Source organism: Cucumis melo, chromosome 2 (genome assembly GCF_025177605.1).
Source record: "Cucumis melo cultivar AY chromosome 2, USDA_Cmelo_AY_1.0, whole genome shotgun sequence".
Lineage (NCBI taxonomy): Eukaryota > Viridiplantae > Streptophyta > Magnoliopsida > Cucurbitales > Cucurbitaceae > Cucumis > Cucumis melo.
The window spans coordinates 7,653,303-7,665,885 of record NC_066858.1 but is presented as its reverse complement, the minus strand read 5'-3'; the positions used below and the strand labels follow the sequence as shown (position 1 = coordinate 7,665,885).

Genomic DNA, 12,583 nt, shown 5'->3' with positions numbered 1-12,583 from the left:
AATGGTAAATATTTTGAGAGTTAGAAGTGTTTAAAATAATTTTTGTTAAAAAAAATGGAAAGATTAATGGAAAGATTACCGAAATACAATGAATAGAGAGAAAGAGAGAGAATGTAAATGGCTTCACCAGCTGCCAAAACTTACACAGAATCAAAACGACATACACAAATTGGCCCACACAACCATCTGCCCCCTCACTTTATAAATACACACAAACTCACAATCTTCTTCATTTCATCAACTCCTCCAATGGCTCCCAAATCAATTTCCTTCTTCTTCTTCTTCTTCTTCTTCTTCGCCCCCTTCCTCCATGCCTCTCCAATCAACACCATTGTCGTTCTTGTCATGGAGAATCGCTCCTTCGACCACATGCTTGGCTGGATGAAAAAACTCAATCCTCAAATCAATGGCGTCAATGGCTCTGAATCCAACCTCCTCTCCACCACCGATCCCAACTCCACGCGCTTCTTCTTCCAAGACCAGTCTCACTATGTCGACCCCGACCCTGGACACTCCTTTCAAGCCATTCGTGAACAGATTTTCGGTTCCGACAACACCTCCGCTAATCCTCCTCCTATGAACGGTTTCGCTCAACAGGCTTTCTCCATGGATAATACCTCCGCCATGTCTCGCGATGTCATGAACGGATTCCTCCCAGATAAGGTCGCCGTCTACAAAACTCTCGTCTCCGAGTTCGCCGTTTTCGACAGGTGATTCATTGATTTTTTCTTCTAATTTCTTCCAGATCTGGAATTCTGTGTTCCCTATTTAAAGGATTTTGAAATTCTAGAATCGGAATGTGCGAATTGATTTTACAGGTGGTTTGCGTCTGTACCTTCCTCCACGCAACCGAATCGGCTTTATGTTCATTCAGCGACCTCCGCCGGAGCTACCAGTAACATTCCGGCACTTCTTGCTAAAGGCTATCCTCAGCGAACGATCTTCGAGAATCTCGACGATGCTGGAATGTCGTTTGGAATCTATTACCAGAACATTCCAGCGACTCTGTTCTATCGGAATCTACGGAAACTGAAATACGTGAATAAATTTCACGAGTACGGTCTGAACTTCAAGAAGGATGCAGCGCAAGGGAAATTGCCGAACTACGTGGTGGTGGAGCAACGATATGTAGATTTGCCACTGGAGCCGGCGAACGACGATCATCCGTCGCACGATGTGTATCAAGGACAGATGTTCATTAAGGAGGTTTACGAGACGCTTAGATCGTCGCCGCAGTGGAATGAAACTCTGTTCATCATCACTTATGATGAGCACGGGGGATTTTACGATCACGTTCCAACGCCGGTCACCGGTGTACCTAGTCCCGACGGAATCGTCGGACCGGAGCCGTTTTTGTTCGGTTTTGATCGGCTCGGAGTTCGAGTGCCGACCATCATGATCTCACCGTGGATAGAGAAGGGCACTGGTATGTATTCTTTTATCTTCTTCCGCCTCTTTATTTCTTCTTTTTGTCCTTTTTTGCTTATAATTTATAATTTCTGTTTTATAATATTTTTGGAATTTAAATTATGTTTTTGGTTAAATTTCTTATTTATTTATTTATTTAATTATCATAGCTCTCATAGGTTTTATTTCTTTTGGAATATTAGAGACAGAAAATCATCTTCGTTTGCTATTTTTCCTTTTAGTAGCTAATTTAACTTAAATCAATTAGGTATAAAACATTAAAACTCGAAAATTCGAATTTTGAACACAAAACTTATCTAAGTTCGTTTGTTTTCTAATGGATTTAAATTTTCGCATGGATTAAAGCACTTTCTTTAATGTAAAGATTAGCAACATATGCAAAGTTGGTTTAATGTATTATTTTGTTATTATTGATTTTCTAGTTGAACATATTGGGAGTGAAAATTTGGTTCTATGTCTTATTAATATATTTATAATGATTAAAAAATATTTAAAAGGTGCTGCATCTGTTTTTTTTTTCTTCATCCTATTAAATCTGTGCATGTTAATTCTTTTTACTTCTACACTTTACTTCTTTTTTAAAATACTTTATTATTTTTAAATATACATAGTCAATTCTTTTAGAAATAGTAATAAATAATATTTAAACAATGATCACAAACAACCCATTTTTTATAATTCTTTTAGTTGAGTCAGGGTACTATTAATAAAATTTAAAAATAATTCTAAATATTTGTTTCTTTTTTATTTAAAAATAGTTATATATATATATATATATATATATATATATATTTTGCATGTGTCAAACTGAATATTCTAGATATATAATAACAAAAGGAAAGAAAGGGAATTATATGTTAAACCAATAAATACATAAACAATTGTAGTAAAATTTAAATTTACAGAACATTTTAAGTATAAAATAAAAAGAAAGTTGAGAAAAAAACTCAAGGGAATTATATATTAAACAAAAGAAAATACACAAACAAATGTTGTGAACCCACAATTTAATGTATACTTATCCCAAAAGGTAATAAAAACTTGTAGGTAGCAAATACATTAATAAAAAACAAATGTTGTGAGCCCACAATTTAATGTATACTCATCTTAATGATTTTGGTTTTATCTAAAGTAGGAAGGAAAAATGCAGCGCAACTAAGATTTGGCTTTATGTTAGAATATGGGAGGGTGCCATGGGTACATAAGAAAAAAGAAGGTTGAGATGTTGACTTTCGAAAATAAAATCACAGTTTCTAGTTTTCCCACTGTTTTTTTCTGTAACCAATACCAACTTGCAATAAAAAGGATGCAGATTTTATTTTTTAATTATTTTATTTTTAATTTTTAAAAAGAGAAAATTGTTTTTCTGACTTCTCTTTTTGTTCCCTTTCTTGCCCAAAACAGTTATCTAAATCTTACTTCCTAACTATATGCTTTGGATTGAATTTATGAAGGTTTGGTTTGACCTGTTTTCAAGTGTTAAAGAAAAAAAAAAAAAAAAAACAACTTTATTTAAATGAATAACTTGATCACCATTATTCTTTCAAGTTAGTCTTAATTTTGTTCTCTTGATTTTAAAAGTGTTCAAGTTGGTATTTGTGGTTTAGACTTGATTTGTTACGTTTCAACTTAGTTTAAAATTATAAAAAATATGAAATTTACTGTTAGATTCAGTTTTTTAGATTTGAAAACTTTTAATTGTTAGAAGTGTGAAAAAGACCTCACATTGGTTAGAAAAGAAATGGATATACATATATGAAAGTGATAACCTCATATGAAATAAAAAACAAAACAACGATAATATCACATTAGATTGTATAATATAGATAAGTGGGGTGGTACAATGTTCTTATCAAATAAAACTGAAAGGAGCTAATGGAAAAAACTTAAGCGCTGGTCTGCATCCGATTAAAATTAAGGTGCATGTGGCAATTTATTTTTTAGAAAGATTATTAACTTTTTTATGTTAGAAAATTGGAAGTACATTACTACTCATAAATATGGCTTAAAGATAGACTTGTGAAGTTTAGTTAAGTTACCTACCCTTGCTGACAAATAAAAATCAATAAAAACAGTGTTAAAATTAAAGTTGAATTCCATTTCATAATAATTTCTTTTTTAGGATTTTAGTTTTTGAAAATTGAACTTATAATTTTTTTTTTAACTATTAAATCTCTTACTTTAATATTTACTTTTTATCTATGATTTCAAAACCAATTCAAAATTTGAAAATTATATAAGAACTTGCGGTTTTTTTTGGAATTGGGTTAATAATTCAATTGTTTTAGTTAATATTGATAAAAATGACAAGGAAATAGAGGTATTTTCGGAAATTGAGAAAATAAAAAAAAAGATTCTGAAACAGAACTTAAATTATTAATATTTAACCTTATTGTTATCATTATTTTTTTTACTCCCCACTTCATAACAAGAGCTCAAATCTATTTGAAATTTGATGCGTGTGTAAAAGGGAGAAAATATCGCATGATCTTAAGTTTAGTGATAATAGATATTTCAGTATATGAAATTACTATGGAAAAAGCTTAAAGATTTGGTAGTTTCAGTTGAGAAGTTAACAACATGTTGGTGATGGTGATGCAGTTGTTCATAGCCCTGAAGGATCACCTTTTCAAACCTCAGAGTTTGAACACTCCTCCATTCCTGCCACTGTCAAGAAGCTCTTCAACCTCTCATCTCCCTTCCTCACCAAGAGGGACGAGTGGGCCGGATCCTTCGAATTCATCGTGCAAACTCGCACAGAACCGAGAACCGACTGTCCCGGTGAGTTCAGAACACATCATTGACCATATTAATTACCCAAATCAAACCCGAAAAAACTGTATATATCAACTGCTTGAACTTACATTTCTGTTTACTTAATTTCAATATACAGAACAACTCCCAACGCCGGAGAAGATTAGGGAGACCCAGGCAAATGAAAATGCAAAGCTTACCGAGTTTCAGCAGGAGCTAATGCAGTTGGCTGCAGTTATGAATGGAGACGATATCTTCACTAGTTACCCTGAAGCCATTGGAAAGGATATGAATGTGAAAGAAGGTAGGCTGTATATGAGAGAGGCTGTAAGGAGATTCTTTGAGGCAGGGCATTTAGCTAAGACGATGGGAGTTAGTGAAGACCAAATTGTCCAAATGAGACCGTCTCTTGCTACAAGATCCTCACAAAAACCTAAACAATTTCCTTAAAATGCATAAACAAACTAGAGAAGAGATTGGATAAAGGCGAACCTCGACAGCGTCGAAGATGTGGTCGTGTAAACTCTTTACCATGTATTTGGCACACACAGAATAGTTGGTTTAGATAAGAATATAATGAACTTGAGAAGGTGAGTTTATGTTTGGTACGTGAATTCACTTGTCTTGTCATATAGGTTTATGGTTGATTCTAAGGGTTCATCATACATATACGAACGAATGTGTTGCACAAATCTATCAATCCTCGCATGCTCTCTCACCTCTCTCTCTATATATCTGAAGGAGAATTTTTGAGAAATAATACATTTTTTGTTTTAATTACATTTCAAAAGTAGTACACTTTCAAAAAACTCGTAATTTTGTTTTTTCTCGGTCAAATTTGGTCGAGAGCTCGATACTGAGATTCTTCACAAATTTTAAAAAACTCTTTCAACGTAATTTCTTGATCCCTCTTGGTCAAGTTAGGCACCGAGATTGTTCATTTCTTTTTTAAATTTGAAAGCAAATTAAAGGGATTTATCAAATAATCAAAATGTACCATTGGAACTCTGAACGTTACATATTCTCACAAAACATTAAACGCCAAACAGTGTGCTCATTTTGGCTCGTTCGCTCCCAAATTCGAACGACTTTCACTAATCTTTCCTCCGCGAAACTTGAATAACTCATCACCAAACTTAAATAATTCAAGGTGAAGTACTTTTAACGATTTCATAGTTTAGGGCTTAGCTTTAATTAGTTTGAAATCTGAGGCGAATGAGAAACTTTATAGTTGGTGGTCTAATGTAGGTTAGATGTAGAACATTATTTTAAGTCAATGTATGTGGTCTCCTTCAATGAATCTCGTCGATTTCATTTATCTGGGCTCGTGTAGATAAGGAATCTCGATCTTGATCTATGAAATTTTCCTGAGATTCGTTTAAGGAGTCCCGAGATGGTTGTGTTTGATATGCATTTTATGGGATAATCTCGGGGATGATTTCACTCGAAGATTTGGCCTTCAATGATTACTTCTTCAAATTTGGCGGAGCAAAAATAAGAGAAATTCATTCGATTTTGGGAGCAATCTCTTTTGGCGTTTAGTTCTTGGTTGAAATGAGCAAATTAAAGTGTTAAAGGTTTAGGATTTTGTGAGAATATCTACCGTTTGGGTTTCAAAGGTATTTAGGTCATTGGCACAACACACAATCTCGGTGTTGTGCCCGATCAAGATGGATCGAGAAATTATGTTGAATGAGTTTTTTAAGCATCTTGGACCAATGTTGCCTGAGTTCAATTGATAAATTATGTTGTTCTCGGTTGAAATTGCCCGAGATTGCCTCGAGTTTTAATATCAAATACTGATTGTGCTTTGTTTGTTGAGTTTTGCATACTTTGGATTTTAGAATAATTTTGCTTACAAGCTTTTGTTCCTTGGGAGCATCAGCAAGAACAACCTTAAAGAATTAAGGATTTAAATTAATATACATTATACTTGTGTTAGCTATTTAATGGAGTATCTATCAAACAAATCAACCAACAGCCACCTCAACTTATATTCTTAAATTTTGCCATAAATTCAACTTAACCACCATAAAGTTATTAATATATGATGAATAATCATCAAGACAAGGTGAAACCAAGATTTTGAAGAGATAAAAGAAAATCACCATAATATAGCAAAAAGAATTCAAATGGTGTGGGATGTGCACAAGATAATTTTTTTGGATTAGAAAGGAAGTTGAAAAGACGACACATAAGTAACGAGGGTGATATTTCTTTGATTTTGGGAGAAAACTCCTTAGTCTCGGCTGAAAAGAGCATGTTTGGGCTTCCAAGAGTATTTTGGACATTCGATAAATTACTTTATTTTTAAATTAAAAAACACACAATCTCGGTGTCGAACTCGGTTGAGAGGGATCGAGAAATTATGTGGAAAGAGTTTTTAAAATTTGTAAAGAATCTCAATGCCGAGCTCAATCGAGATCAACTAAGAAAAACAAAATTACGAGTTTTTCGAAAATGAGCTACTTATGAAATGTAAAACTAAAATTGTGTTACTTTTGTCAATTTCCCTTAAAGAGGGTTAATTGAAACTACACATTTTGTTTGTTAAGGATTGTATGTACTTACTCTGAATTTTTTAAAGTAAAATGTTATAAACACAAACGTAGCTCAATCGGAATAAAGTTTGTAGTTGTATTGCATTGGTTTCAAGGTTAAAAGTTCGATTATCCCACTTCAATCTCATACTTGGGCCTAAGACTAAAAGACTAATCCAAGCTCAGTCTAATCTCGATCAAAGCTCAACTTAATGTCAACAATTGACCAACTCCTCCCAATGCAACCTTTTCATAAATTACAATGGATGCGAATCTATTTTTGAAAAATTTGTTGGCTTTTATGTCCTAAAACTCATATGGTTAGTAAATGTTGAACATTTTATATTTTGCAATAAGGTAGTTATTGAGGTATTATTTAACAAAGTTATTGAATAAGTAATTTTGTCATTATAACCTTGAATCCAATAAACTGAGGTCCCTACGACTATTGTATAGACACTTAGAACTTTATGTACTAACATAAAAGTGGACCAAGTTCGAGTAAAATAGCCTAAACAGTCCATAGTATAAAAATAATATTGGATGCGCCTTATTTTATGGACACTATGGATTCAACTGTATTTGATACAAAACGATGTGATCCCAAATTATTCATGTAGAGACATACGAGTGAGGGCGTCCTATGTAATGAGTTTGTATATATAAGACCAGACCACAAAATAATCACTTTTACTTTTAACACCATTTATTGTTTAAAATTTGACCATTTCAAATTTGGGCTTATCCTTAGACTTGCATATGTAAGAGCATCTCGAGTTTGCTGGCTCAATAGGCGCCCATTTCAGGTGTAAGACCAAGTAGATAGCTACGGATATAGGGTGTAATATGTAATTAACTCCTACTCGTTATTAGAGATATTATAGAGATTGTTACCTTAAGTGCTAATTCCAGGTCTTAAACAAGGGGCCTTGATAACTTGTAGAAATACAAGTTAGTATAGACTTTTAGGTAGAATAATGAAGCCTTAATGCATAAAATTGGAAGAAAACATATAGGAAAGTAAAGAAATTGGTCAAGTTGTGCATTGCGAATTACAAAAGAGCTTTATGCATATTTATTGTGTTTTAGTTTTATTGCAGAATTATTGGCAAAAGAAGAGAAACTTGACGAGATAAAAATGTCAGGCGAGGACGATGTGTGCGACCAACCCAAGGATTATTGTAGCAAAGCTTGGCGAGATGAAGCATTAGCAAACAAAAAAGTAGTTGGTGCGAAGACCTATAAAGCTAAAAAAGGACTCCTGTGATGCTGATTCAACTTTATCAAAATTAATTAAAGCTCATGCTCTCCTATCACATCACAATTCGGCTATAAATAGAGGCTTCTTCTTCATTGGCTGCGTTCGAGTTTTGACAAAACATATTAATGAGAGCAAGAGCTTTTCTTCCATTCTTTTCTCTGTGTTAGGTGAGAGTCTGAAAAAGAGAGTTCACTACAGAAAAAAAGGTCTACAATAGCTCGCTAAAAATGCTATCGTAGACATTTTATAGCGTTTAACGAAAAGTCGTCATAACCCACTTTATTAAAAGTCTGAAAATTTTAATAGCGTTTTATCAAAGCTATAAAAAGTATGTATTTTGATAGCGTTTTGGGAAGGTTATAAAAACAACTTTGTAATAGCGATATTCTATTTACATCATTTATAATAACGTTTTCCCAAAGCTATGAAAACATATTTATAGTGTCTTATGAAAGCTATGAAAAGTGTGCATTTTGATAGCGTTTTGGGAAGACTATAAAAACAACTTTGTAATATGTTTCTTGTACGTATATTATTTATGATAGCCTTTTGTTAGAGCTATGAAAAAGCTTTTTTAAATAACTATAAAAAAGTTATTGATTGTTTATAATAGCATTTTTTAACAAGTTTAAACGTTATTTAGTCATACCTTTAGATAAAAGCTTTAATAATGTAGTATTTTCAATTATTTTATCTATAATAAACTTTTTTAAATATCAATATTCAATTCCCAACATCCACATATAAAATACATCCCACTTATGTGAAGAAAATATATTTAAAATGTTATTGTTCATGTCTCATACATAAAAAGTCAAATAACAAAAGATGATCCTTATATATTGCCCTACATAAAATACAACATAAAAGTTTTATATTGCCCGACACAAAATGCTATTTCTATGGTTAAGTACTCTCACAAAAAGATAGTCACTAGTATATCATTCAACCCAACACAATGATTAACATATACCATCCATTAGTTACAAAAAGATAATAGGATATACAAATCTAAATACTTGAAGCTTGTTGTGTTTTGGTAATGACATTCTTGGGCTTTGTACAATTGTTCTTTTATCAACCTAAAAAAAATTATGAACAAAAATTAAATGAATAATTAAGTTTATACACAAAGATTTTAGTTGAAAGAACTAGCTAGAAGTTAATAGTTAAAGAATGTACATACTTAAAATAACTTAAAATGAAGTACCTCTAAAAATATGCTTAAATTCCTCGGTGTAAAGGCACAAATTAGAGCCAAGGGGTATGAAAACTCATATACTTTGCGGCTTGCCTCATTTTCTTGTGTTCCATTTTGTATGTTGTTAACATTGATCTGTAATATTGACTCCATGGTCGAAAGACCTAAAGCTTTATTTATGATATTAATGTTTTAATTTTCTTCTATCATTTTCCCATATTTCTTTCTCTAGCCAGTCCATGCACATTTAGTTAATTGTTTGCATAATGTAGGGTGTCTTAACGCTAGAGACTTTGGTTGAATGCATTATAAGTTTTGTTTAGCTAAAGATGACTATCAATACCTTATCTCCTTCAAAAGAAAAGATAAAGTATTGACTGTCATCACTTAGATGCGTGATGACCCATGTTTTGCTAACTATGTGACGAGGAGATTGTAGAAATACAATCTTGTCGCCGATTTTGTTCCTTGCATATATCATAAAAATGTACGATATGTGTGGTGAAAACACTAAGAGGTTGCTTACCTTAATAAGGACAAATTGCTAATAGTTCAAACAAACAAATGAGATACAAATCATAGCTTAACTTTAAGTATTTGAGTCTTGAAAGACGAGCAAGTATGGCGAAAGTATCGAGAGGTTGCTTGCCTTATTATAAAGTTAAGAGATTCTCTGTATCAATTCAAAATATTAAACTCCCTTGTTTTACACTTGATTGATTAAATTTTCCTACATATCCATGCCTAAACACTGAGTTCATTCTTCGTTACATTTCATCACCATAATGTAAATAATTAAGAAAATCATACTGCGCACAACTGTATACTGTAAAGTTGTCGCATAGGTTTAAGACACTAGATAGATTCACTTAGGACAATAATTCTTTGTGTTCGACCTTGGACTTACCAGGAAACCGTCTTTTTCTACTTGCACTTGGACGAGAAAGAGGAAAACTTGTACTAGATGTTAACCATTATGAATTTAGCAATACATAGGTAGGACATGCACTTTTTATCGCATAACCCTAATCTAGATGTCATCTTAGTTGCATAATTAGAACCTCGCATGACATATCTATGATTAAATTTTGTATTAGATTTTATTTTAAATAAAATATTATTATTAATGTGGCCCAATTGCATTATATGCTATTTATCTCTTTCGGGTCTATTATTTTATTAGACATATTAGGTTAAAAAGATAATGCGCTAATTAAACACTATGATGGATAGTGTGTATAAATAGAACCTTAGGGATTGGTCCTCTCGCTGCCCTTATTAAGTAGTTTATTCTTCCCATCGAGAAACCTAAATTAAGTTCTAAAGGAAGGCAAGTGAGAGAAACACAATTTTTCAAGAAGATTATTCATGGATCAAGGTATGTAGTTCTTTAACTAAATTCAATTTGTAAAATTATCTAGTTCAAAGATCTTGACAATTACTGTTATATACAATGTTAGGATTTTATTGTATAATCATGAAACCAAAGTTTACATGTGGTATCAGAGCCTTGATTGAGAACTTGATTTTACATGGATGATTAATATTTTTTTTAATGTTTCTGTTGCATGTTTTCTTAAATTTAAAGAAGTTCTCCTCCTTGTAAGATTTTATTGGTAATTGAAATTTTAATAAAGTTGATAAAGTTTGTATCTTTGATCGAGAAGATTTAGGGTGTGTTTGGATTGGTTTTTGAAGTGTTTAATTTTTAAAATAATTCATTTTAAGATAAATTGAGGTGTTTGACATTCATTTGAAATAATTTTTGGAAAAATGAGATTATGAAATAAATCATTTTAGAGAAAACACATGCAACCAAATTTTAGAATAAATTTTTATTTTATGTTTAATGAGAAATCCCTTCCAAGTATCTATTTTTCTTCCTTTATTTTTTCTATTCCTTTTTACTATCTATTTTTTACTCCGTCATTCTTTTTTCCTTCTATTTTTAAATACTTTGAATATTTTTTTCAATGTATATGAACACACATTTAAATATAGAGATTAGCAAATGTTTCTCTCTCTGTCAAATCTATTTCGATTTAACATCTGTGAAAGAAATCATGAGGACGTCAATGAAGAACATGATCGTTCGATTCGTGAAATAAAAATGGATGAAGAACGTGATCAAATTGCACATCTTTTTGTCTAATTGATATTATATTGTCTCGAAAAAAATTATTTATCTTATTTTTATTTTGTTGATGGAAATCAAACATTTTTTTATGATTATATATTTACATTTCAAGATATTTGTGCTTTTAAAACTGAATTTAAAAGAAATTAATACAAAAAAGGAAATTAATGTTTAGTTTCAAGTAACTAAAAAATTAATAATTTCAAGATAACGTACAATTAATTTTAGAATATATTTATGAAAAAAAGTTTCAAAAGATTCAAATATTTTATAAATATTTATAAAGAGGTCAAACCAAACATGTGAGTATTTAGATTTTAAACTCATTTTACAAAAAATATTTTTTTCAAAAATGTATTCTTAAAAAAAAAAACATTTTTTTTCATAGGCAATCTAAACGGACCCTTAATCATCCATTTGAATTTAGTTTATTTGTAATTGCCAAAAGAATGGAAAAAAAAATTAACCCACCACCATCGACCATAATCTTCAATTCTTTGTACTTGTACCGTCGGCCACAATCACGTTTATTAAAATGAACTTTTTGTTTCTTTCTTTTGTTTTAAAATATAAGAAGTTAAATTAATATAGTAATCGAGAATTAAAAGAATTAAAATCTATTTAAGAATTAAAGTTTAGATTTTAATAATCTTTTGAAAGTTACTATATTTTGTATGCATATATTTAATTTATGTTTATATTGATGATTATGAATTAATTATATTTTATGTGTTATGCATATAAAATGTTTTAAAGTATCTATTTATCCTAGTGACTTAATTTATTGTCGTTTAGATTGAATGAGAGTTGAAATTATTTAGAATATTAATATTTTTGTAAATTTTTCGATTAAAATCAATTGGAAATTATGTTATTCGACATCTATATATTAGAAATAATTTGTTAGTCATCAAAGTGACCAAATTAATATGTTAAATGGATATCAAATTAAACTTAATTGAGGAAAATAAATAAGCTTTAGATAAAGAAGAAAAATCTTTTATTTTCTTATTATGAAAAAGAAAAATCTTTTATTTTCTTATTATAAAAAAGAAAAATCTTTTATTTTCTTATTATAAAAAAGAAAAATCTTTTATTTTTCTTATCATCAAAAAACTTTTATTCTTATTATGAAAAAGAAAAAGAAAATAAAGAAAAAATAGATAAAAATATCATCAAGAGATAATTTACCTAAAATAAACACACTATCAAGATTAGGGTTTTCCAAGATTCAATCTTTATTTTTTGATTTAAAGTTATCC

General features: G+C 30.8%; 1 protein-coding gene across 1 annotated transcript; it reads left to right on the top strand.

Moving 5' to 3' along the window:
* The first annotated feature begins 214 nt into the window (after window positions 1-214).
* LOC103491977 (non-specific phospholipase C2) lies at window positions 215-4,962 on the top strand. The gene is made up of 4 exons (XM_008452119.3): window positions 215-710; window positions 819-1,426; window positions 4,030-4,209; window positions 4,322-4,962. Exons 1-4 carry the CDS (start codon window positions 250-252, stop codon window positions 4,630-4,632), a joined length of 1,560 nt encoding a protein of 519 aa, XP_008450341.2. The 5' UTR covers window positions 215-249; the 3' UTR covers window positions 4,633-4,962.
* The last annotated feature ends 7,621 nt before the right edge of the window (window positions 4,963-12,583 follow it).

What these genes read in the sequence shown, in the direction of transcription:
- LOC103491977 (XM_008452119.3), top strand. Translation starts at nt 250, where the DNA reads ATGGCTCCCAAATCAATTTCCTTCTTCTTCTTCTTCTTCTTCTTCTTC. An exon ending in GAGTTCGCCGTTTTCGACAG is followed by an intron (nt 711 to 818) that starts GTGATTCATTGA and finishes TTGATTTTACAG; the next exon opens with GTGGTTTGCGTCTGTACCTT. An exon ending in GTGGATAGAGAAGGGCACTG is followed by an intron (nt 1,427 to 4,029) that starts GTATGTATTCTT and finishes ATGGTGATGCAG; the next exon opens with TTGTTCATAGCCCTGAAGGA.